At 50.8% G+C, this 25593-nt stretch overlaps 10 protein-coding genes across 10 annotated transcripts; 6 read left to right on the top strand and 4 right to left on the bottom strand.

The window, feature by feature from the left end:
• Nucleotides 1-871: 871 nt before the first annotated feature.
• N7474_007447 (bifunctional hydroxyethylthiazole kinase/thiamine-phosphate diphosphorylase) lies at nt 872-2763 on the top strand (the record flags this gene model as incomplete). Its single annotated transcript, XM_057198857.1, has 7 exons — nt 872-980; nt 1039-1215; nt 1270-1405; nt 1456-1866; nt 1921-2297; nt 2346-2446; nt 2509-2763. The coding sequence occupies 7 exons, from the start codon at nt 872-874 to the stop codon at nt 2761-2763; spliced, it is 1566 nt and encodes a 521-aa protein (XP_057052297.1).
• Nucleotides 2764-3064: 301 nt separating this feature from the next.
• On the bottom strand, nt 3065-5387 carry N7474_007446 (uncharacterized protein; the record flags this gene model as incomplete). Its single annotated transcript, XM_057198856.1, has 3 exons — nt 3065-3923; nt 3968-4678; nt 4732-5387. 3 exons carry the CDS (start codon nt 5385-5387, stop codon nt 3065-3067), a joined length of 2226 nt encoding a protein of 741 aa, XP_057052296.1.
• A 454-nt stretch (nt 5388-5841) lies between these two features.
• On the top strand, nt 5842-6659 carry N7474_007445 (uncharacterized protein; the record flags this gene model as incomplete). Its single annotated transcript, XM_057198855.1, has 4 exons — nt 5842-5872; nt 5920-5935; nt 6024-6077; nt 6143-6659. 4 exons carry the CDS (start codon nt 5842-5844, stop codon nt 6657-6659), a joined length of 618 nt encoding a protein of 205 aa, XP_057052295.1.
• Nucleotides 6660-7266: 607 nt separating this feature from the next.
• Nucleotides 7267-8990, bottom strand: N7474_007444 (uncharacterized protein; the record flags this gene model as incomplete). Its single annotated transcript, XM_057198854.1, has 2 exons — nt 7267-8726; nt 8789-8990. The coding sequence occupies 2 exons, from the start codon at nt 8988-8990 to the stop codon at nt 7267-7269; spliced, it is 1662 nt and encodes a 553-aa protein (XP_057052294.1).
• A 3921-nt stretch (nt 8991-12911) lies between these two features.
• N7474_007443 (DUF2841 domain-containing protein) lies at nt 12912-14627 on the top strand (the record flags this gene model as incomplete). The annotated part of the gene is made up of 6 exons (XM_057198853.1): nt 12912-13001; nt 13061-13262; nt 13319-13578; nt 13651-13714; nt 13778-13960; nt 14014-14627. The coding sequence occupies 6 exons, from the start codon at nt 12912-12914 to the stop codon at nt 14625-14627; spliced, it is 1413 nt and encodes a 470-aa protein (XP_057052293.1).
• A 524-nt stretch (nt 14628-15151) lies between these two features.
• Nucleotides 15152-15853, top strand: N7474_007442 (SIMPL domain-containing protein; the record flags this gene model as incomplete). The annotated part of the gene is made up of 1 exon (XM_057198852.1): nt 15152-15853. The coding sequence occupies one exon, from the start codon at nt 15152-15154 to the stop codon at nt 15851-15853; it is 702 nt and encodes a 233-aa protein (XP_057052292.1).
• Nucleotides 15854-16807: 954 nt separating this feature from the next.
• Nucleotides 16808-18142, top strand: N7474_007441 (uncharacterized protein; the record flags this gene model as incomplete). The annotated part of the gene is made up of 1 exon (XM_057198851.1): nt 16808-18142. One exon carries the CDS (start codon nt 16808-16810, stop codon nt 18140-18142), a length of 1335 nt encoding a protein of 444 aa, XP_057052291.1.
• Nucleotides 18143-19861: 1719 nt separating this feature from the next.
• N7474_007440 (uncharacterized protein) lies at nt 19862-20410 on the bottom strand (the record flags this gene model as incomplete). Its single annotated transcript, XM_057198850.1, has 1 exon — nt 19862-20410. The coding sequence occupies one exon, from the start codon at nt 20408-20410 to the stop codon at nt 19862-19864; it is 549 nt and encodes a 182-aa protein (XP_057052290.1).
• A 1662-nt stretch (nt 20411-22072) lies between these two features.
• On the top strand, nt 22073-23968 carry N7474_007439 (uncharacterized protein; the record flags this gene model as incomplete). The annotated part of the gene is made up of 1 exon (XM_057198849.1): nt 22073-23968. The coding sequence occupies one exon, from the start codon at nt 22073-22075 to the stop codon at nt 23966-23968; it is 1896 nt and encodes a 631-aa protein (XP_057052289.1).
• A 496-nt stretch (nt 23969-24464) lies between these two features.
• On the bottom strand, nt 24465-25465 carry N7474_007438 (SGNH/GDSL hydrolase family protein; the record flags this gene model as incomplete). Its single annotated transcript, XM_057198848.1, has 5 exons — nt 24465-24598; nt 24654-25044; nt 25104-25182; nt 25233-25272; nt 25324-25465. The coding sequence occupies 5 exons, from the start codon at nt 25463-25465 to the stop codon at nt 24465-24467; spliced, it is 786 nt and encodes a 261-aa protein (XP_057052288.1).
• Between the last annotated feature and the right edge of the window lie 128 nt (nt 25466-25593).

The following is a 25593-nucleotide window of genomic DNA, read 5'->3' as shown; positions in this document are numbered from 1 at the left end:
TGGTCTCAAAGAGAGGTCACAACGGAAATGGGCAGCCTCAAGGGTTCAGCCACAAGAACGGAGATGTATACTGCAAGGTTTCGACGAGCGAAACGATTGCAGCTTCGGCGGCAGGTGATGTTCGAAATTTTGGACGGAGGACGAATACATAGACAAGTCGGCAACAGATGTCTCTCGGGGTGGCTGTCTCTGGCAGGTGAGATCGAGCGTGGACGCAGTAGGGGGAATCCGAGTCAAAAGTCGGAAACCCGGTGGCGGACGGTGGTTGATGGAAGTGATGATGGCGATGCCGAAACAGCTAGTGATGGGGAATGTAAAGCGCGAACTGTGCGAGACAGTTAACGCAGTCAAAGGTCGATGAAAAGGCGTCACAGATGATGAGCCTGGGAGTGGTGAATGGGGAAAGTGGGAACAGGAAGAGAAAGAAAAGGCAGGCGGCAAGGATTTTTAAGCGGCACGCATTGTGCTTAGCTAAGCTGACACGGGTTGGGGTTCACAATGTGTTTGTCGCGAAGCAAGTATGATTCGGGGGAATTATTATTCTTGCTGACTCGGACACGGAGAAAGACAGTTGTGAGTACCTGGAGAAAGATTTGGTCCCTTTCAATTGGCGTATTCCCTCCTTGTTCTGCATTCCGACGAGGTCAGACTGTGTCTGGCTCCACCGGCGGTGGGATAGCCCTGGCTCGCTTCGATCATCTTTTGTATGGACTTTCCAGTATTTCACACACTCGCTCTTTGGCTTTAATGGTCTCAGAACTTACGCTGTTACATTCTAGTCGTTGCATCGCTGGCCCACAGACAGTATTCGAGCAGGGTCGTTCTTCTTTGTGCCCCCACCATCGGCACCTCTTCCCGATATTAACCGGCAATGCACACCATGCCGTTAGATCTGTCCCTCTATCTGGTTACAGACTCGACCCCGGCGATCCTCAAGGGACGGGATCTGTGCACGGTCGTGGAGGAGGCTCTCAAAGGAGGTGAGGAGATCGGGTTGTTTCTTTCCGACAAAGGAATCCCAGCTGATGTGAGGTCTAGGCGTCACGGTGGTCCAGTACCGAGACAAAACCAGCGACACCGGAGTGCAGGTTGAGACCGCCAGAAAGCTCCATTCCATCACCCAGAAGTATGGGGTACCTCTTCTGATCAATGACCGGGTCGATGTGGCGGTGGCAATTGGCGCCGAGGGCGTTCATCTCGGTCAGGATGATATGAGTGCGTGGCCATTGATCTTTTGAAGTGTGTGTTGCAAACTGACACCTGAACCAGATTTCGAGGACGCAAAGAAACTTCTTCCTCCGAATGCTATTATTGGCATTAGCACCTCTTCCATCGAGGAGGCCAAGAAGGCTGTCGCCGATGGTGCTGATTATCTCGGGGTTGGGACTATGTTCGCAACGCCAACGTATGTGTACCAACCTTGGATATCCAACTGATACTGATTATTGCGTATAGTAAAACGAACACCAAGTCTGTGATTGGGACTGCAGGGACCCAAGCAATCCTGAATGCCATCAGCGATTCGCCGTCGGTGGGCACCGTCTCCATCGGCGGCATCAACCACACCAACCTGCAGCGGGTGATGTATCAGTCGCGCTCGCCCAAGAAGGGCCTCGATGGCGTCGCCATCGTCAGTGCTATAATGGCAGCCGACGACCCCAAGGCCGCGGCCGAGGAGTTCTCCAAGCTGATCAAAACTCCCGCCCCGTTTGCACTGACCCCAAAGCCCCCGCGTACAAATGAGGCAGAGGCGTTGCTGAAGGAGGTACCTCACATCGTTCGAAAAATGGTGGAAGTACACCCCCTCGTTCACAGCATGATCAACTACGTAGTGGCCAACTTTGTGGCAAACGTTGCTCTCTCCATGTGAGTGATATATACTTCCTCGACTACCGCTGCATACGCTGACTATCCTCTCAGCGGCGCATCTCCAATCATGGCACCATATGGCGACGAAGCCACGGATCTATGCCAGTTCGAGGGCGCACTCCTCATCAACATGGGGACGTTAACAAGCGAGAGTGTCTCCAATTATCTCAAGGCAATCAGGGCATACAACCAACGAGGCAACCCGGTCATCTACGACCCAGTCGGTGCAGGTGCGACTCAAATTCGGCGCAACGCCGTGGTAGACCTGATGCGGGGTGGCTACTTCGATTTGATCAAGGGTAATGAGGGCGAAATTCGACAGGCCTGGGGAAGCAGTGCGGTCCAACAACGCGGTGTGGACAGTGGACCGAGCACCCTTGACAACCAGCAAAAAGCGACGCTGGCTCGGGATCTAGCTCGGCGGGAGCGTAAGTGAACTTCATACTATTCCCAGTCCTTATTCTGACTCAACGCAGGTAATGTCGTTCTTATCACCGGAGCCACTGACTATCTGAGCGATGGCGAGAGGGTTATTGCCGTGGAGAACGGCCACCCGCTTCTAGGCCAAGTGACTGGCGTACGTCCAAGACTTCTTCCTCTCTCTACTCTCCAAAGAAAGACTAAATAACAATCTACCAGACCGGATGCGCCATCGGTACCATCTCCGGCTGTTTCCTGACATCCCACCGGTCCGACAAGCTCCTCGCCGTGCTATCAGGTATTATCATGTATGAGATCGCAGCTGAGAACGCCGCCTCCAAAGAGTACGTTCGAGGACCGGGCAGTTTTGTGCCGGCTTTCCTTGACGAGCTGTATGCTATCCGCACTGCAGCTGCCAAGGGAGACGATAGCTGGTTTGCGGGGCGGGCGAAGGTGCGGGAAGTGAAGGTTTAAAATGTTGGTCAGTCAATGTACATGTCAAAATAGCTTCAAAATTTAGGAGTCCATCGTAATCGCTCCGACCAAACTTTTTCTATCTATATATCCACTACGCTTCGCCGATCTCCCTATGATAAGTTGACCAGTGCAATAAAGAATACTAACTCGATGTCGTCATATTTCAACAAGGTTGTATTCAAGATACTCACACAGAGAGCCTATTTTACAAAAATGATTTGCCAACTCCCTATCTGAATCAAATCCCACCATCCTGCTTACGCCATAAGCCACCCAAAGCTCTCAAAAGATATTCCAATCAAATCGCGTGCTTCCCATAAGTCTGCTCATAGGTCTCATCCTCACCAACACAAACCCTGTACGTGAGCCTAGCATTCTGATCAACCTGCGCCAAAAGGTCCGGCGCAACCACATAATAAGAGGCCCAAAGAATGCCCCAACACTGAACAAGTGTATCAGCCATGTATCCCCATTGCTTAACCACCAACGGTGTGCCAGGCTTATGAGGCAACATTCCACCCTCGATGACATACCCCAGGCATTCGAAAGTCTTCAGCGCTGCCATGACAGCCTTCGCCGGCTGGCAAGTGTCGGCATACCTCTGCGCTAGACACAGCAGAGGCGCCCACATGAACAAGCGCGGGACATCAGTGGGCGGGCAGGCGTACGTCTCCGCCATGGCATTGATGAGGGCCTCGATCTTGGGCGTGTCAATTCGCCTGCGAGGCGTACCGTCGGTGGTTTTGAAGCACCTGTACAGCTCATTCCGCAGTCTCTTGCGCTTGACGAGGATGCTCTTCTTCGTGGACTGGAAGTCCTTGCAGATGGAGCAGTCGCACTGGAAGCCCCAGTGGCGGAGCCGCTTCTGGAGTTCGCAGTTGCTGTCGGGGCTGGCAGTCTGGTACATGAGCGTGATTTCGGTGTTGGATGGGATGTTCTTGCTGGCTCGCACGATCATCATGTCCCCGATGTAGGTGTGGTCGGCGTTGCTGTTGCACGAATGGTTCATGGATGATGCCAATGGCCAGAGACCGCAGGAGTGGAAGGCCTTGTCCGGGTCTAGATCGTCGACGATCAGCTCGAATCGCATGTGGTATTCGCGAGAGGAGAGGCAGCAGCCGAAACAGTTGTAGGATACGGCACGTTCAACCAGAAATCTGAAGTATGTCAGTATGGCGTGAGGAAATCTGGTGTTTCTTACGTGTCAACCACCGGCATTCCGTCAACGTGAGAAACATCGACAGCCTCGTATGTTCCGTGGTAGAGATTATTGATGACCGGTGCCAGCGATGGGTTCCGGTAAAGCTTCTGGATAACCATGGTAATGAGATCCGTCTGTCCTCCCATGGTCATAGTATTTGCTTCAGTATTGATAAGCACGGTGATATCTGCGCCGGTGCACGTAACCTCCTCGTCGATAAAAGCATGCGCGAGTGCCTTTTCGCAGAGAAGAAGTTCTCCAGCTTTGACTGCCTGGGTGGTAAAGAGACCACGTCCTCCCTGCTCACAGGGCTTGACAACAATTGGGCCAACGTATGTCGCATGGTCAAGGTGCGGTGGACGAAGCTTGCTCGCTTCCGCTTGCATGAGCTTGAACCGGTACCTGCCCTTTTCTTGCTCTGCAACTCGCTCGATGGCGCGGGAGAACATCTCCTTGGCAGTCTCATTTTCGGGGTATTGCTTTCGAAGGACCTTGAGGGCTTCGCAGCACTCGCGGTATTTCTGGAGACAGTAGAGAGCTTGGGCATGGCGGAGTAAAGCCTTTTCGGTAGGCAGTGCAACTTCTACCAGTGGTTTGAGCTCAGCGAGTGCGGAATCAAACTGGCTGCTCTTGAGAAAGCAAAGAGCGCGATTGAGCCGGAGAGCCTGTTCTTCCTGTGCCATGGGTGAGCAATTGAGGGCTTCGAAGTAGCTGTCAACCGAGTTTAGTCTTTGTTCAAGAGACAAGTGGGGTTGGAGACTTACCAATCGAGAGCTTCGCGAAATTTGGCTTTGTAGAAATAAGCGTTCCCGGCCTCCTTCCACTCGCTAGCAGAGGTGATGATCTCCACAAGTCTCGGCTGCCAGCGATTGGGAATTCGCTCGTCATGCTTGGGGAGATAGATCACGTCCGAGAGGTGATCCACACGAATCGCATAGCCACCATCAGTCGCTGAAACTTTCAGGTAAGGTTCTTTCAGAATCATGACAGTTCCTTCCTCCAGAACCTTTTCAGTTTTGTGCTGGTGGTACATTTGGAATCTGACGACATCATCCTGCTCGTCTTCCACGATAGCCATGATGGCAGTCATTCGATGCGGAGGAGTGACTGTTCTGAGAAGGATGTAGCGGCCGCGGTGATGAGTTTCCAGAAGAAGATCCTCAATCATTATCTGCTTTAATTCGCTCACAGGAGCAGTGCATGGGGGGTAAGCAAGAGGGACAAAGGAGGTTCGCAGATTAAAGCCGGGCTGGTCGTTGCTGATCGCGAGATGGAACATAAAGTCCATGATCAGTTCGGCTCGAGGCTTTCCTTCTGGAGGTTGCTGGCCCTTCTGAGACTGGGCAGCTTGAAATAACGATCTCTGCTTGGCCATATCTTTGACGAACTGCGGGTTGTCTGAGACGTCGATGGTGTTCATCTTGCAGTCAGTATCGAGGGAGGGTTTTGGATAAAGTGGGTGAGGGATGGAATCTTGGGGAAAGAACTTGAAGACGAGTGCACTCCATAAGTGAAGGAAACTAGGTACAGTGAAGGGTGGACAAGAGATATGGGCAGAGGGCAGAAGAGGTAAACAGGGAGCAAAAAAGAGAACATCTGACTGCTGCATGTTTGCCTTCCATCTATGCTTTCCAGCCAAACACGCAAGTCTTACTAGCAAATTTGTCAACGTGCCCACAGACCTCATTCATCATCCTGATACCAAGATCGTGTGTTGTTCCTGGCCACCTCTTGTAGCTATACTTGTTTCTGACTAAGGCTCTAAACTATATTTCTCCTCGGCGTTCTCCGATTTATCCCCGCATTCTCCGACGTCTTCTCTTCAACTTCACATCCATCACAGCATAGCGACCAATCTCATCTATTCACTCAAAATGGCTGCTGTCTCGCGCGCGTGCCGGATCCGTAAGACTCCAACCCGGTTTGGAAGACAAAAGCGCTGACCACAACAGGAAATCCGGCATTGTTGTATGTGGACCACCACCTCTCGTTCTCACGGCTTTCTACGCTCGGGGACGTGTGACCATCCCCAGAGACTAATATGCCATCCATGTAGTGTCTGCGACATCCAGGAGAAATTCCGCAGCGGAATCTATGAGTTCCCCAAGATGTACTTCTGACCCCAACCGTCCCAGACGCCTGCAGGATTCCGTGACTGAAAGTGCGCCAAAACAGGGTCGCAACGACGGACAAAATGCTCCGCGCCGCATCTGCTCTTCAGATCCCGGTATTTGCAACAACTCAAAACCGCGCAAAGCTCGGTAACACGGTCGCCGAGCTCCAACGCCATCTCAGCGGGCCGCACATCCGCGCGGACGCGGACAAGACACTCTTCTCAATGATCACTCCCGAAATCGACGCTCTCCTCCCGGCCAAGAACAGTCCCAAACTGGACGCTATCATCGTCGGCATTGAGACGCACATCTGCGTCACGCAGACGACTCTCGATCTGCTGGAACGCGGGCACAGGGTTTATGTCCTGGTGGATGCGGTTAGCAGTATCAATCCCGAGGAAAGAGGCGTCGCTCTCGCTCGACTGAGGGACGCGGGCGCGGTTGTGACGAGTAGTGAGAGTGTGCTGTTTGAGATTTTGGGGGATGCGCAGCATGAGCAATTCCGGACTGTGAGTGGGCTGGTGAAGGAGACCAAGGAGGACACCAAGTCTGCGCTGGGTGTTTTTTCGAAGATCTGAGCGGTACATCTACTTCTTGTACGCCGTTTTTCTATCTAGTCTGTTTGGATCAAGTAGAAAATGATTTCTTTTCTTTTTTTTTTTTTTTTTTTTTTTTTTTTTTGGACATTAGGTAGGACGGTGCAGACTGTGAAAATCTACATTCTTTTCCTCAGCTGAATGTAGCTTGATAGAGCTCGTGAAATATGCTTCCTCTCTGTCGCCTAGACAAATTGTGTCATGGCCATCGTAGGAGAATTTATGTAGGACTTGTAGATAGTCCTCATTAGAAAGCCGAGGCTACAAACATCCTGCGAACAGCCCTCTGCGAACTACGCATTTACCACAGGGACATAGAACTAGCGCCTAAAATAACAATAATAAGAACCACTCACTCAAGAACCAGGGTGAATTTATGGCTATCATAAGTAGCATATGTCTCATCTCATATGGGCTAAAGAAGGCAAAAGCATCAGAGAGAAAAAGAAAATAGAAAGAAAACGACCCCGACCGTCCCAAGAAGCAGAGATAACAAGATAAAACAAAACCCTAAAGCGCCATCGTCCGATTCATATGACCCCATCATCACATCCATCCAGCATACGCGCCTAGAAAAGAAAAGAATCATCTAGGATTTTGCATTCGCAGTCGTAGTCGCATTCGCCGTGCGACCCGCTGCTTGACCCGAATTAAGCCATCCAAACGCCGAGGCGCCTCCGACGGGGTTCGGCGCGAAGGACTTGGTGGAGCGATTCTCGTCGCCAGCGTGTGGTGCAGGACGCGCCGAGTCAGTCGGCAGGTGGGGAGCTGAGCCATCGGCGTGGTCCATTGTTGCACTAGTCGGGTTGGAAGTTGAGCTTGGGCGGTTGGCTGTCTTGCTTGGACGGAGGACTTTCATCGTTCGGCCTCGAGATGCTTTGCTAGCTGCGGCGGCCGCGTTGGGGTCGAGCTTCGAATCGCGGCGCCAGGAGCCCCAGATGCCGGCCCCGGCGTTTTCCTGCTTGGTTTGGGGCGCGGTAGAAGTGGACTCGGTGGATGTGGTGGATGTGGGTGGTGTCTCGACGGAGTCTGGGTCTGGGAGCCGGGGTCTGTGGGTTTCATCTGCTTCGCTGACTGAGACGCGGGCTGAAACGGGTGCAGAGGTGGTTTGTTTAGGGACAGCGGCTGTAAGTTTGTTGATCGCCCCGATAGTTGTGGACTCGTTACCGGCGTGCGGCCCTGTCTGGAGTGGAACAGTGGCCAGAGACTTGAACATGGAGTCCTTTTCAGGGCGCACGATTGGGATGGAAATCCTGTTGTGCTCCTCGTCAACCATGACGATCTTGTCCTGTGAGAAGAGAATATCTGCATTGTGGGACCGCAGCACATCACTCCCCAGGATAATTTGGATGCAGTCATCGCTGGCAGCTGTCTCGCGGACCGAAAACCGAATGTTCAGGGAAGGAAGCTGAGGCGTAGGACTGCCAGAGCGTGACGAAGACTGGTGAACACTGGCTTCGGGGAGGTACAGCGGAAGCTTGATGTATTGCTGGTCATCTTCGTGCATAACGAGATCCTCCAAGCCGAATTTCCGGATCATTGACGTTCCCAAAGAAGACACGTAGGACCCCGAGCAGACGGCCGCATACAGGAGAGAATCATTCGAGAATGTCGTAGTCAGCCAGCACCGAATGATGCAAGGCGCCGGTCCCAGCAGAAACAAGCCCGGAGGGGGGATCAGCGGCGAGCTGCTGAAGGACGCCCCCATCATTCTGCTGGTCGTCTCCAGCCCCAGACTGTTGGTTCGTGCCGAGTGATGAGAATGTCCAGATGAGCTCTGCCTTCCATCAGATCGGTGAGAGAGAGACCGTTCAGTCAGCGGGTGGCTTCCCAGTCCGCTACCAGTTCGCAAGGGCAGTTCAGTGCTGGACCGGTTGGCCTGCCCGTAGTAGCCGTGAATAGCGCTCTCATCAAACCGCACACTATTGGCCCTCGATGCGCCCCGCCGGGGCTCATCGTCGCCATCCAGGCCCACTGCCGAGCTCGTCATGCCGTGCTGACCTTGGTCGAATCCCTTGAAAGCGTCGGGGGGTGAGTGAAAGGCGGTTTCTGCAGCAGAAAGAAAGGGCCGTCAGTTTGGATGGATCAGGGGTCTATTTAATGCCACCTACCTGTAGGAATGGGACCGGCCACGGAGCTAGGAAACGGCGACAAAGGACCCCAGACACTTTTCATGCGCGCATCCTCGTCTCTGCGTCGCTCCAGGCGCGCGATGCGCTCGGCCTGCTCGTACTGTGCTTCGTGGAGCTCCTTGAGTTCGTCAAGGACACGCCAGATGTCGTCACGGGAAGCAAAGGGGTACTGTGCATCCATCGCCACCAAGGTGGTTGCAGAGTTGTGGCGATGGACAACAGGGAGACAGTGTTTTGCCGACCAAAGCTCACTTCACCCACGGGGTGGTCTCGACACAACGATCCCCTCCCTCCTTCGATCTGGAACGGCCCAGCGGCCGTCCACCCGGACTGTGAGAATTGGGGCTTTGGCAGGTCAGTTCAAGGCATGCACCGGTGAATTCAGGGTGTGTTTAGGCAGCTGGCGAAGCTCGGTGGGCGGGAGGGGTGGGAGGTAGGAGGGCGGAATGGGAGAAAGGGGAGGGCGAAGGTGACAAGTGTGGGTGGTGGTGGTGGTGGTGGTGGTAGGTTTGAAGAAAGAAAGAAGAAATCGTGAAGCAGAGAGAAGAAAAGAGAAGGGATGGTAGTAGGTGGGAAGGCAGTAGTGATGTGGGTGTGGACGGTGTTTGGCCGTGCAGGCAAGACGATAAGAAGAATAATGCGGAGCTGTGGCCGATCCGCTCTAGACCGCTCTCCACTAACGGTGACTTGGGGCTACTACTAGTATACGACTCTATTTCTACATGCTCTAAGAGTAAGCGCTACGGGTTCGTTAACACTAAACTTGCTAACATGTGTTACCTCAATGCAAATGAGGCCCTTTTGACTAAGATCGCTTAAGCCCGGCGACGGATAGAGCACGCCGAGGATTATGGTTTACTTCAGCGCGCAAGTAACAGCGTGGGCAAACTAGTTCTGCGCTACGATGGATATCACTAATACTAGACTAGCCTTAACTGTATGATCTAGGGGAATTTTGCTATAGAGAGAGCTTATAAAGCGCAAACTGAAAGCTATCGGCCTACCTTTGGCACGTACGACAAGTAGGTAAGAGCGCTTATCTTACCAATAATACTTCCAAGCACTTCATTAGCTAGTTACTAGAACACCAGTAGTGTTACTAACTCTTCTACTCCATGCCTTAACGCAACCTAGGAGAATCAGAAGGAGCATTTCTATAGCAGGCCAGAGCCGCTCTCTAGTCACGTGCAGGAACGTGACCTGTTCCCATTGTTTATCAACCGCAGCTTAGATAGCTTCTTGCTCCACTCTAGGTCTCGCCATCTCGCGTTCTTTTCTCGAAAGTGGAGCTGGGATTATCGTCACTGCAGGTTGGAAATACTCAACGAAAAAGCTGGTGGACGTTTCTTGGGTGTCTGTCGGAGTCTCGACAGCCCCTATGTCTCGCGATCAGCTCAGCCCTCCCTCATTCATGTGCTTGATGATGGTCCACTAATATGTACGGAGGATAGCTCCGGAATAGCCCTACTACTTCATTTTCATATATATAGTGCTCTACTGAAACCAGTTCGTGTCCCATGTCTGGCTAGGTCAGCCCCAGGACCTTGGCACGATGTTGCTTGCTCCCGGGAGCTTCAGCTGCAGCTCTAAGAGGAGACTCATGTAGCTCGAACCCTGGGTGATCGACAAGCAACGGGTCTAACTAGTCGATCAAGTTCCCTATATGTAGAATGACGCCGACTTTCGTAAATATGACAGGTCAAGTTCTTTGTTTCTACTCTGAAACGGATGAACAGATCCCAACCTATATATCTCCTCCTAGGAGTTTAGCCTGCAATACCCGGTCGAGAGATCTCACAGTCCATATGGATGGTTGACGTTGGGTCCTACTTTAGCTGCTATTCCCAAGCCTCTAGTCATTCGCTATCCTGCCCTTTATATATTACCAACATGATGGCCCTAATATTTGGTAAAATGAAACTGCCCGTTACTAGCAGTGATGATTCACAAAAATCCATAGCAATAGAAGTCATGAACCCTAAGAAGGGAAGCAGTGGTGTGAAGGTACAGCAGTCGAGAAAAGCAGATGCCGAAGAACAGTCTCTATGTGGACTTGCAGTTCCCTTCGCAGTAGATCTATCTATCGCATACGCTTGATCGTTCGGGCCCTTGTCGGTCTCGCGCGAACCATCTTGCCTTCGGCAATTCAGGGGTACAAAAGACCCGGACTGAGCCTAACCAAAACCATTAGAGATTGAAGGTCACGGACCGAGTTCATAGTCAAATGTTACATTAATACGTAGCAGAGTAAATCGACGGCCTGGCATGAAGCGGCTATCGAATAAACGAGTGACCTGGGCAAGTAACAGTGAGCTTGAAGCACGCTAGCAGACGCAATTACCGAAGATGTGATGATCGTCGACTCGTTATTCCAACAGCAAGGGTGGGGGTGGCGGTGCTGATCAGCATCGTGCTGTAGGGAAGGCATGTGGGCCTCTAGAGGCGCAAGGGCAATAGTCAAATTACCTAGGGATCTTGAGCCACAGTTTTTCACTAGCCACGCAACTACCGAAAGATGGTTTGGGGGTGACGGTCCGATCCTCCTCACGTTTGTTTGTTGGATATGGATCCATTTCGTGATTCGAACTATATGCAACGCCATCTAACTACTTTTCCTGGAGACTCATGAAAACGCTTTGCTCGTATATAGTGAAATAATGGATTACCTTTTCTAGCTAAAAAAAAGAACAATAAGAGATTCAGAGCATGATCGAACGTTCATACTGTGAAAAGATATCGACCGACCGGATGGAAGGGCAGGGGAACACCCCGCTCTAAACAGCCGCAGCCTTGTCAAACACTACAGTAATGGACTTTCGGGCTGCCGGTATTTGTTTGTGATTCGTATTGGCCGTGGGCGAAGAAACGGGATAAAGGCGAAATTCTTTAGGCCACTCAATTTGCGCTAGAGCGCCCTGCTTCTTTCCTTGTCTAATGATATTCGCGCCTACGAATACTTGCTCCAAACTAACCCACGCTTATTCCTGGTCATTTGTCTTTGGTTCTGATTTAGTTTTATTATGGTATTATTCATGTTATTTCTTCCTTAGGGAGGTTTGACCTTCATGGGGTCCCCGGGAACTGTTTCTCCAGTTCAGCTAGAGCCACTGGCTCTGGAGCCCTCATTGGCGCTCGCTGTCGCTAGTCGCTGTAAACTAACACCGGGGCACATTGTGGCCAGATCCGATTAAGATGACTGTGGAGTACACTCCCTAGATCGTCCGCTAAAAGGGAATCAACTCACCCCAAGTTTCTAGACGACCTTTCCTCTCATGATCAATGGAAATTCTGATACGGAGTACCGTTCTGCGATGGTAAGAATAGCTGCCGGGTGGCGCAGTTTGTCTAATGTGCTTTTCGTCTACCACAGCCTAAATTAGATCGCCCCGACTACTGCTTTGGGGATTATTTTAATCCAGACTCCGTCCCTCCTCTCGGGCTCTATTCACTCCCACATCCGTCCTGATATCCATTCATCCCACTTGACCCACCTTTCTGACTCTGGTTCTTTCCCTCTGGACCACTGCGTATACAGCCATTCCATGCCGAGCCCGTACCACCTAGGCCCCGGCTAGGAACAGAAACGAGTGGAGTCCTTTTCGTTCCTGCATTGCTATAGACGGTTGCCAGCAGCCGCCTCTGTAGTCATCACTTCTCGCATTGTGGACTTGGCTAGTGTGAGTTCCTATTTCTCCAATGTATTCCCGTTTACAGGAGCTTCAACCTAGCCGTTCGGGGGGTGGCTTCGTCTGTCTGACTCGCTGCCGCCGTGCCGGCTTTTCGCTTTTGGGTATCAGAACGGCTCGACGCGGTCGTCATTGGCCATCCGCGAACTTTAGGGCACCCAACTGACGCTTAGCAGTTAGAAATATCCGAAGAAAGTTTAGATCTACTCCAACCACCAAGGGGATCTCTGACCTTGTTCTATAAAGAGGACAAGCCGCTTGCTGATTGCGTGTCTGCCTTGTCAACCGTCTGACCCGATTCCCTTGTTGGTGTTCGTTACATGCCACTGCGATACCGCTGAATTACCTCCTTATCAGTTACTACTGTGCTACGAACATAGAGATCACAGACGGCCATCCCTTCGGAGTAGCAGAAAATGGATGAAAGCAAACCAGCAACGGCAGCCGGCATGAAGAGGTCTGCCCCTTCCATCCACGAAGGACCGCGCGGTTGGGACGTTACTCCAGTGAGTCCAATTCGTAGGCATACTTTCATCTACAAGAATTAATCATTGCCGCCTCTCAGCCCATGATGACTCCCTCGCCCTCATCATTCCATCTTCCTTTTGCTCACTATGCCCTAATATACCTCGACAATGAGGGAAAGCTGCAGGTCGACGAATCCGCATCCATAAAGGAGGTGAATTTCACTGTCTTCAGCCCAGAAGTGCTCCAGGATTTCCTGGAAATTTTCGGCAAGCGAGATGGGTTCCACCAGCCCGTCCGCCGTACGTGTAGCCATATTGACCACCTTTGAATACTGGCTAATCTGAATATCTAATAGGCAATAAGATGGCTTCACTTCGTCGGGTGAAATGTGGTAGAGGTCGTACCAACGCCTCTACCCGCAAAGAACGTCGGCTTGAGAAGTTATACGACAGTGAAAACGCTTCTTCTCCGAGGCCATTAGGGATGGTCCCGCTTCGTATCGGCGACGAGCGAAGCATTCTCGGATACTATGAGGGCGCACTAAAGCACTTCCAGCAATTCAACTGCCGTGTAGTTGCTAAGGCTTTCATCAGATTCATTGAGCCGCGCAAGCAGGTGAAACACACTTAAAACGGGGGCAGGCCTTCATCAGGACCAGCACCGGGAGCAACGGGCGACCCTGAAAAGACTAAGCCGGAATGGTGGCCCCTGGGTGTAATGCACAAGGAGCCTGACCATCTGAGAAAAGAGTGTATGTCTTCCTATATCCGTAATTGGTTCTGTGTGTAGTCTAATCTTGGCCTGCATTGAGTAGATCGCATTGAGCTTCTGATCCACATTGTGCGCAAACTAGGTAGCTACGGAATCACAGCCGACAAGCTAAAGGAGGTCGCTAGCGAGACCAAGCGCAGCTTGAAGCACCCATCGCATGTGGAGATTATCTATGAGATCCTGCGAGTGAGAAAATTGGAGGAGCGTTTAGAGCGCGGTGAAATCGGTAAGCGTACTGCAAGAGATTCAAATGATTACACCTAAAGCAATCTATCGCAGATGACAACATGGTGGTCTATGTTATGAATCGAGGCCCAAGCCCAAATGGCGAAGACAGAATGTTGATTGAGGGAACATTTTCCGCACTCAAAGAGCCGGAGCACGTTGGAGGACTGTTGACGCCGGCGTCATCGGTCGAGCAGGCGTCTGCAGCACTTACAAAACAAACTGATACAATGTCTTCGCTGGCATCTAGTCACCATCTCCTAGGCGGCGACTGCAACCCACCCTTCTCTGTCCTGGAGCCGCTCAACTTCGGGGGCCCCGGCCGGCACGATAGCGTATACTACACGACGCCTCACCACTACACCGATACATTCTTCTCGCGGGCTATGCTCAACACTCCTTCAAGTGCAGACATGATAAGTTCCCTCGATGCATCGGTTTTCAACTACCTTACCCAAAGCCCCTTCCTGACTTCTACTCCTGATCTTCCGCCTATCGGGACCCGGGACCAATATGGCTCGTGGACGCCGACCTTCAGCCAGAATATCCCCAGACCTGCGGAATGTGGTACGCCTGGCACCAGCCAAGCGCTTCCTCCGCCAGCCATGTCGTGCCACGGGCCCTGGCCTCTCCAGCATGGACATGGTCATGCGGGCAAACATGGCTAGCGGGATCTCTTTAAACACGCTCGATTGCGCGAATCGCATGGTCCTTTGGATCATACGAGGGTGGCAGTCTACGGATTAGCACATGATAGCCAATGGCTTGCATGCGCTGTGTAGACTTCCTTCGGGGCGTAATTGGAGGTGACGATATGGGCTCATTATGAAGGAAGATTTCAAAGCCAAGAGACATTCTGTAGCTAGCATTGCGAGATTTTGGTTCCTGAACTTCATGTGGGCGATTGAATGAGAGTCCAATGTATCCCCGCCAGCCGTACTATAATGTATGCTGCGATGTTATGCCTAATCTTTAAGGCGGGTTGCTGCCTAATAGCTCATGTATGGACGCGTGGATGAGTGGGGGCAGTGGGGTAAAGACTATATTTTAAATTCCTCGCTGGTCCCTGGGTTTAGGCTTGGAAATATACTGAGTCGCATCCACAATTTACCCGCGAGTCTCTGTTGCCCGGAGCTGTACAAACATCAACCCAGGCGTCCTGTGAGGCACTCTTGAAACCCAGCCCGCCAAAATGGCTTCCCTCGAGATCATTGTCTCGGGCCATTCGACTATCAGCCGCTCCCCGGAACGATGTGTGCTCAGAGCCTCTGTGAGATCAGAAGGACCACAACAGGAGGCTGTGTCGAAAGAGGTCACTTTGGCGTCCAACCAGGTCCACCAGATTTTTACAGAACTGTCGCCCAAAACCGAGGAGGGTCTTGCAACCGCGGACGCCCCGGTGACCAAATTCTCCAACACGCTTCTCCGCACCTGGTCCACAGTGCCCTTCGAGAACGATAAGCCACTGCCCCGGGTTTACCACGCTCATTCCTCATTTCGAGCCATTTTCCGCAATTTTCTCACGCTTGGCGAAGTGGTTAGCAAGCTAGCTACATATCCCAAGGTAGAAATCGACCCGCTTGACTGGCGCCTGACCGATGACACCAAGAAAGCGCTGGGCTCCGAGTCGCGCAAGCTGGCGATGTATGATGCTATTCAGAAAGCCAATGATTATGCCGAAGTCGTCGGCCAGAAAGTGGTTGCTGTTCAAATCACAGATGGGGGTCACGGATCGTACGGCAGAACCATGCAGTCGGCCAGAGCGATGGCTGCCCCTGCCATGATGAGACATTCTGACCTCCCCGAGGGAGGCCCGGTCATTGACCTGACACCACAGGATATCGAATTCACTGGTTCTGTGGAGGTAAAGTTCGAGACAGTATCGGAGACCTGAAGTGCCTAGAAAATCAAAACTAATCTAGTATAAGTGGCAAGTCAAGTCCAAGTAGAAAAACTAACTTAGGTGCGTCTTACTTCTCTACGGCAAATTCCCTACCTAATTCGCGGCTATTAACTCCCGGCCCGAAGATCATTGATATAAGAATCCTCGATCCTCTCGGCTTCGGCTAGGGAAGTAGACGCTAGGCTTGTGATCAAGTGTCTATTTTCAATATTGCAGATCGACTGAAAGAAGTATTGTAGGGCTGAGAAGGTCGGTGGACAAAAGACTGTTATGTTTTGCGGGTGAGGCTCATGGCGATTTGTCATGAGGCGGGCCACCGCGTCTAACAAGGGTCACATTAATGACACCAGCCTTTGTTGAAGGAGAAATGAGGGCGATGAAAAAGGGAATATGTGGAACGTAGATGAGCTGGCGAGGTGCCTTTTATTTTGTGTGGGCTTAGGCCGCTTTTCCAGCCCGCAGTGTAGATCTTTCGAAATACCACCCCGTCAACAGCTGGCCTTTCGATGCTTACTCAATTTGGCCCTCTTGCGACGATTCCCCAGATACACGGGCTGTGTCGATCTTACGCTCCCAGGAATAGATCTTCTATTCCGCATGACGCTTGTTAGACCTCCTAGTATTTATGTAGGATGTATTTTACACGAGGCTGCTATGCGCCTGACATCCGTGCGCTGACTTGTTGAATGCACTGCCAGGAAAATACATGACACGATACAGACCAGCGGGGATTGTAGAGCAGTTACATCATAGGCACACAACACGGTCAGCCTCACTTTCGCGTCGGGCGCAATCTGCTGACCTTCTATTATATCCTTGCAACTCGATTTTAACAAAACCCAAAACAGATAATCAATCTACCGAACTGCAATCTATCCTCTACTGAACTTTGTGGGAATCATTTGAACACTTGGATGATATCCCCCGCACCACCCAGGTCACATAATGCCCCCACAAGTCCTCGTCTCTGGGCCAGAATTGCGAATCCGCCTCGAAGGCGGCAAGGAGTCGTACAGCCCCGGCGATACTGTCAGTGGTTGCATCTACCGGTCGAGACCGACCCCAAGCACTGGCACTGAACCCACAATATCTCTGCATGGTCAATCCAAGTCGGAGGTGACCCAAAGTGCAGGTTATACAAGAAAACACTTCGTCAGCTGTTGCAGATTCTTTGATACACGCCGGACCACCCAAAGTCTGTACCCTGGCCAGCCTTTGGATATTCAGTCTGACAGCAGCGGAGCCTCATGGCCTTTTGCTATCACCATACCCGAATACATGGATCCGAAAGCTATTGCTGCTTCAGATATTAAGCAAAAACAGAGTTTTCTGCCACTGAGCCCTGATACGGTTGCTGCACAGGCAACCCCGTCGAGTTTCCATGAGCCGTCGAAAGGCAACAAAGCGATAGAAGGCTTTGTCGAGTACTATCTTCAAGCAAAGTTTCAATTCGTTACCCAACGTAAAACTTTCTTCTCAAGGCAGTACAAAACCGAATCCCACGAGGCCATCATGCCGCTGCGCGTCGAACATTTCTCTACAGGACCTCCGATGACGGACTTTCCGCTGAAGAGATACACGACCTCCAAGCGGATTTCCTCCCAGCGGCTCATTCCCGGCATGGAAGACAATAGGCTTTCTTTGTCTCAAAAAGCCCAACGGTTTCTTGGATCGTCTAAAATACCCCGGCTCATGTTCGAAATCCATTTCGATGTCCCGACTGTTTTGCAGCTAGACAACGACAACCCCGTCCCTTTGAACATTTGTCTTGAGCCTATCTGGAAGAGTACAAGCGATATCGTCCGCGAAGCACCTCCGAACTTCACAGTCGAGTACCTAGTCGTACGCATTAAACCTACCACAGAACTTCCGATGAGGACACAGACATTCACAGTCGTCCGGAAACCCATGGACGTCATCACCGAGGATAGGGTGGCTTCACTTGATACAAAAATCCAATTATCCCTTGTGGCAGAAGATACGGGCAAGAACCCCGAAACTGTGGACATCGGGAAGCTTGTGAACTTCAATTGGAGCCGTGCAGCAATCAGAAAAATATCTACAGGGCCTAATGGGAGAAAATTATATCCTAGCTTCATCACGTACAATATAGCGCATCGGCATTGGTTGTCATGGGAGTTACACGGAGTGGTGGCAGGAGAGAAGGTCAAACTTGACGGCACGCACACAGTCAAATTGCTTCCACCCTCGTCTTCGAAACAAAGTACGTCTACGCAACTCGATGAGGCGCCTCCGCCTTACGAGAAAGGGGATAATTGAATAGTGGGGCTTACAGTTTCTATGGGATAATGGCAGGATCTGGGGGGTAGATTGCTTTTCATAGTCGTCGAATGCGATATTTACTTCTCTCCGGAGAGTCAAGCTTTAGAAACAATTCTGACAGCATTATATAGACAATGATGCCTAGTACGTGCTCGCATCACGTTCAGTCTTTACCGCGATGTCTTCATAGAAACGAAAATAACTTTCGAAAGGCCCAGCATCCCCAACGCGATAGGTGTGAGAACGCATAGCCAGACCAACGCCATCTTCATTCTAATGGTTCTTACGAGTCTATCGATCGCATTTTGATCATTCGCCCAAGGGAAAGGCTCCGATGGCAAGGGCTTATCCAAAATCTTGCAAAGTGGACCCCATCCATCCGTCAATTGGATAGTGAACAACTTGTCTTTGCTGACAACGTCCCTAACGTATTGGTGGTGGTATTCTAGGAGATCTTCATAATCAATAGTCAGATTAGCTGACTGCCATAGACAATATTTTCGTCGGAGATATATTCACCAGGAGATTCCACTTCTCGGCCGTCCATGAGCTCAAACGACCTGCGAACCGACTATAAATCCAAAACTCTCCGGCCACCAAACTGTGACTTACCTCTCGTCCATATAATCAAAAAGTGATGGAATCCAGCGCCAGCCCGGCATCGGCGCAAGGAAATAACGCAGCCACCAGGAACTGGTGTGTTGGACGATGCTATCATGGCTCACCGACCACTTGGCTAAATCACGGTGCACATCAATTATTTTGGCATCTGGGTATAACTCTTGCAACTCAAGAATAAATTGATTTCCTGGGGCATCGGTAATAGCCACGAAGCCTCGCGTCACGTCCGCCAGCTTTTTCATCAATCGCGGCTTGTCATGCCGGCACCGGTATACATCGACCCATTTCTTAATATATTCTAATCATGAGAAACGAGTTAAAATGCGATCTTTGTCAGATAAGCCATGTATGAAAAACATCTAGATTATGGGTCACACTTGCGGCGAAAAGATATGGCCACCGTAAAGGGCAGGGAAATGTTTCGATTACAGTCGAATGATTTGTGGTATCTTACCGTCTTCTCGACCAAACATCTGGGATCCACCGTGACAAACTGGTCCGTCAAGAAGTTTCTCAAGGGCGAGGGACATTGACAGAGTGCCTGTTCGCGAAAAGCCGGCGCTGATGGCCTGGACCCTTCGACCAGGGTCCGCCGGGACTGATGGGACTCCTCCCATATTTCTCCGTCTCCCTTTAAGGGCTGAAGACAAATGAGCTGGGTTCTGTTGACGGCTACTGTAATTGAGCCCTAGGCAACAGTTGGTTGTGTGGGGTTGTGTCCCTCCGTTTACGTCATTTTCTACAACGCCTAGGTCAAGCCTTGATGGATCTAACCAGGATAGGAAGCCATAGATAGTCATCCGACTATTATCACAACTTCTGCAGCGATAAGGAAAGGTGGAAGCAAGATTCTCCAAAGTTTATCAACAGCCAATACGGAACTTTGAGACCATTCCAATTCAGCCCTGCCACCTAGGGCCAAATCTCAAGTTAGCTGGCCCTGGGCTATATGCTCTATGATATCCTTGGATTCCTTAGCACAAGCACTCTTATCAGTGACCTATCATTGAGCCGTTTAGCTGGGGGATAAATTCATATAACAAATTAGGTATTTCTAAATCCTCTTTACCAAACATAAAGAACCGAAACATATGACTAAACAAACATGACAGCTAGGCATAAGACTCCTGCGACGGTAGCAGTACTCAATTTCGATGGCAGATACTGAGGGCTTGCTCCATTATTGTCATCGACGTGAGAAGAAGGGTGGTACCCATAGTAACCTTTGTCATATCCAACAGTTCGGTTCCAGGTCGGCTTTTCTCCGTCGCTAATCAAAATATCCGAGTGCCAACGGTCAATTTTGAGACTCATTGTAACTTTCAAATTCCCATCGACCTCACATAATGACGTGTTGGTCGGAGACCACAGTCTGGCTCCCCTTTTGGTCCAAGTGGCATTGGTGCTATAGCCGTTGAATTCAAATTCAAATTCTGGCCATGGGGAGGGTTCTTGAGACTTAACCTCGTTGGAAATAGCCACAAGGGTTTCTTGCCCATTAAATCCAGCCGTACTGAATGTCCCAATATCAGTAGCGTGGTATTTGTCCAGGTTTGCAGACACTGAGTAGGAGTCTTTATGATCCTGAGATATCGAGAGGGGAAACAGCTCCTTCCAGTGGGCTGTATCAGTGACGTAGTTCATACTGGAACTAATTTCAAAAACATATTAGATATTTAACGAAAGTTGGGGAATGACCAGAAGGACCGAAAGAAGAGAGATGGGAAAGGCATGTCGAAGAAAGCGGTCGGGGGTGGGCTTACTTCGCGGATTGTAGAAGCCATTCTAGATGCCAATTTCCGTAGCCAACTGCCTCAAGACTCGTGTAGTGTAAAGGATCAATAACATCTGGCACCGTGGCAAAATCAAAATCAAAGGGCCAGAGAGTCCATTGTACATTCACAGGGTTCGCAGAGTTGCTATTATCGATAGCAGGAAACACCACAAACATAGCCTGGAATTCTTGTGTTAAATTTGACGGCTTGAACTCGACACACTTCTTTTGATCCTCAGATCTCGTTTGGTTAGTGGGCTCGAATTCAAGCTTGGCTGTGCCATTATAATATCTAGTTACACGGTTAGCGCAACTTCAGAATGTAAAGGGCTCGAAGATACTCACGACCCTGTTACCATATATAAAGCGTTGACACCTGTCCAAAGTTCCGGGGTCTCTTGCCCTATTCCTGGCACGGTCGCGTTGATCGGGCGCAAGATTGAATCACTATTTTGGCCACATACAGCGCTAGGCGCCAGGGATATAAGCGCGAGAATAAACCAATATCTGTGCATTTGGGGGATTTTGCAGATTTTTGAAGAAACGCAAACAACACTACTGACAATGGGAAGCAAGGAAGGTTGCTTTTAAACAATTTGGGCTGGAGTTGCGGGCGGGGTGGGGTGGGGGCCGGCGGGTATGGTTGTGTGGGTATGGGCGCTTGAGAAATCTTTTCACCCGCAGCAAAATCAAAGCGAGTGGATCTTTATTCGCTGAGGGTGAAGCGAGAGAGGCTCTTATCCCAAACCCATAGGAATCTTTGTTGTATTTCTAGCATCCCATCATTAATAACAAGTCAGTCTTTTCACGGACCTATGGGGTCCAGACGTGGTACGCTGTACGGACAGAGAATCGCAGAAACGAGATATGCCTTCAGTTAAGATCAGCCAAGATCAGCCCGGAGCTTGCTGAAATAGTGCCGATCGATGGGACTAAAATGACGTCTAGGAGCAGTGGCCCTCACTCATTCTTCAGGGGCCAAAAATTCTTGAAACTCTAGGAGCCACAGTCGATCCTCCAGGAGCAATAGCCCTGATTCTTCAGGGGCCAAACGTCTTGATTCTCTATGTGCAACAGTTTGGATCCCCGATGAACAATAGCTCCAATTCTAAGAGAAGTCTTTTATTGTTCCATCCTTGAGTTCATGCGATACTACTCTCCACCTCTCAGCCCGTGGGGGCTGCCAAGGGTGTTGGATAGAGGCACTCATGATGTATTCCTTTAGGACAGCACTGAGCCTATAAAGCACCTTCATATATCCTCTCTTATATCTTCTATACCAACGTGCAATTATCCTACATCGACTCATATCGGAAATCTCCCAAATGACTCCTCCAACAATCAGTGGGGTACATTCTACTCCACTGCCATCAACAATCAGTAGCATACATTCTACTCCACTGCTATCTACCGCTACTACTGCCCCAACCTCAAGTACTCTCCCGCCGAGCTATTGGGACGTGGCTACCCAGTTCACACTAGGAGCTCCGCCAGTTATCTGCACATCGAGCTCTTACTCGACCGAAACAAAAATGTCGGTCCCTACAGGATTCCTCATGGTCGTTCCTGGAGCTGCTGGCTGGGGCCCAGAAGGTACCATTTGGGACATCTCTACTGGCTCTGGGGCCAAGCTGGTCAACATGAGGGCCGAATGCCAGGGCAGCAGCTGCACGGGCATCACCGGTAACAAGGAATCCAGTGGTATGATGAAACAACGAGCGGATGGCAGTTGGTATCTGAATGTCACGGCCCACATGCAACCTGAACTGTCGATTTCGGGCCATCTTGATGATACAGCTGATCAAAGTGGCTCTCATAAACGCTCGAAGATTCATGTTAACAAGCCGACTTACCCTCTAGTGGTCTCAGGGGTACCACCATGCGGTTTGCCGATTGCATATAACTGCACCGCCCGACACTTCCAAGCAGATTATGACCAATGGGGAGCCTATCAAATGGACGGGTTCCTGAGGTCGTACTTGGCCGAGAATGACATCAACGACTTTAATACCTTCAGGAAGAAGGCGATGTACGATTTTATGTTTACCTCGGACGCGAAAGCGCCTGTTTGCGACATAAGCAACCCCAATTTCCGCTGCCCACCACCGGACCACTACGAGTGTAGTAGCCTCCCCACCATCAACGAAACTCGAGGATGGATGATGACTACAGCCATCATCCAATACACCAATTTTCTCAGCCTTTTATATTCGGAAGTGGAACAGATGGAGGACTGGATACCAGATGAGATTGATGCTATTACCGTCAATAATTGGGTACCTGCTGCAACAGAGAGCTGGAACAACATCGTGAGCACTACGGCCGCTGTTTCGGGGATCCTCGTCGCCGCTATGATTCTCATCGACGCAGTAACGAGCTTCTTTTCAGAAGCTGTTGGGGGTGCCCTGATCGCAGCATCTGTCATGGTACAAACTACGCTTTCTATTGCCGGCAATGTAGGCAACCTGCAAGACCCTGGGAACACAGACACGGAGTTCGAACAAAGCACGGATTGGAGGATAGGCGCCAAGAACTTGATTGACCAAATCGCGCAAGGTATCTTGGCTTTGGATACCAACCGAACCTCTCAAAACAACATCAGCCAGATTATGAGCGGCGGCAATTGGGTTAGCAAAGACGTTTCAGCAGCCTTCAACACTCCAGGCTGGTCTGCGGAGAGCACTCACTGGTTTGGGAAAGTCATGACCGCTCAATTCGTCACCCAAGCCATTGCTGAAGTGGACGGCTACATTTTGTTCATAGCATATGGGGATGACGTTCCGTACAATGGTCAGACATGGGGATTCAACCAGAGCACTTGCGAAGACCACTGGGCAAATGACCCCAGTTGGCAATATTACGTTGCGTGTGACATCCCATTCGGTCCAGGTGGTTCTCCCGGCATGTCTCTCTTCACGCGACCTAGCAGTGAAGGTTCAGCGTCGGAGTCGTGGATGGAAAAACCACTAGACTATAAAGGCCAGAAGATCACTGGATGGGACATCATGGCGTCCTCAATCTGGGGTCAGCAGGAGTTTGGGTTCAACCACACATTCCTAGACCACAACTTCATCAGCTGGTTATCCGCGAATATCACAACCGCGGCACATATGTTCCGGGATTTGGCACTCGACCAGCCTGGTCTTTTTAGTGTGCCGGTCTGTGTTGTTGACGACCTGGTTTACGTCTCAGGTGTCAATCAAGTGATGAGTGATATAGAACAAAACTTTGGTACCGGGGGGTACTATCATACTGACAACCCTTGTCCATGCGCGGACTACAGTTATACATCGCCTGGCGGGGTATCCGGCAAGTTCACAGATTTCGTCTCTCAAAAAGTCCAGGACAGCTTGAATGATTGCAATGTTTCGGGGGATATGTGGTCAGCAGACGACATGAGTACAACCGCTTTGCCTAATGTCTATTAGAGAGCATTTTCAATTTCTGATCAAACTTTTAATCTTGTCTTTGGCTCTACTGGGTTATTTTGGCTGCTCCGTGTGTGTGGAATCATTTATCCTAGCTCATCACTGAGTTGAAACTGTGAATAGAGGTGCAAGTGTGATGATTATCCTTGCTAACTATAAGGCAAGATGCAGCTATTTGTAGCCACAGCAGCTGCCTCCTGTGTACGCTGCCGCCTCTATACAAGTATCCATTGCTTGATCTGGGAATCCATCTTAACTTCGGCGAGGGGTCAGGGTAAATGCCACCAACCCACCAACCAAGTGTACGATACACTTGCTCTCGAACGGTGCATCGGACCCTGCACGTAGCTCAGAAGCCATCATTCAATCTGCCCGGTGAGGATAATTGGTGATAACCTCAGCGGTGGGGGTTGGCATTGGATGCCTGGCTCAGGGTCTATTCAGGGAGCGAACGGTGAGCACTACCACAGTATGTTTATATTCTAATCGTGAACTACTATTTTGGAGCATCTAACCACGATGGAAACACCATCGGCAGCACCTCTGGATCCTGGTCGGGCCAATTCCTCACAATGACCTGCATCACCGCGTCGTAAACAATACGATACCCGTCTGGGGTGAGATGCAGTCCTGAAAAGAGTTATCAATTAGCCACTATGAAGTTGACCAAATCCTTTCAACGTACCATCCGTGAATAGTGTTTCCAAATTCGCGTTATTCGGCGCATCCCGCGATCCAATCAAGGGCTGTCCATCCTGCCAACCCGTCGTCTGCATAAACGCAGTCCACAGATCAGCCACAGGAACGCCTAGCTCGGCCCCGACTTCACGCGCCGCGGCAGCATAGAGCTTGGTATAGGCCGCGGTTCGGCTGGGGTGCGGGGTGCCCTTGGAGGCATCAAAGCCTTCTAGCTGGTACTCATTGACGGGAGGCGGAGTCAGCAGGATTATCCGGGGGTTCTGGGCCTTTGTGGCGGGGTGTTGGATGATCTTCTTCAGGTTCTCCTTGTACTGGTCCAGCGGGACGTGCTGGTCATGGCCGGGGACGCAGGCGTCGTTGGCGCCGAAGAAGATGGTCTTGTAATGAAAACCAGTTAATTAAAATCCAATTTTGATTCGACGAGAACGATGCGCACCATAAACCGCACGTTGGCTGTCTGTGGGGAGGGGAAGAATTTGTGGAAGATCTTAATGGCGTGGGCGGTGGTGTAACCTCTTGCTTGATGTCAGCGTGGGAGCGGTCGGTGGGCATCGCGCATACTTACGCCAGTCCTCGGTTGACCACGTCGAGCTTGCGACTGTATGCTGGGAGGGTGTTAACTAGCGGTCTGCTTCACCATCCATGGTGAGGCTGACCTTCTTGCAGAGCGGCATGCCACGCAAAGCCATTCTCCTGATTGCAGGCCATCTGGGTGATCGAGTCACCGAACAGGATGAACTGGTCGTAGGGCTTCGCGGCATCGTCCTCGCTGGACTGGGGAGTTCCAATGGATGTCATGTTGGGTGGGTGGGTGTTGTCCTGGAGAGAGAGAGAGAGAGAGAACGGGGGATGAGAAGAAGATGTGGGGGAGTGATTGATCCGTGGAAGAAAGGGAAGGTGGATCAGGCATTTATCCACCAACAGCA

Source organism: Penicillium riverlandense (genome assembly GCF_028828495.1).
Source record: "Penicillium riverlandense strain IBT 135883 chromosome Unknown utg000006l_segment0_segment0, whole genome shotgun sequence".
NCBI classification, from domain to species: Eukaryota; Fungi; Ascomycota; class Eurotiomycetes; order Eurotiales; family Aspergillaceae; genus Penicillium; species Penicillium riverlandense.
This window is presented reverse-complemented; position numbering and strand designations above follow the sequence as displayed.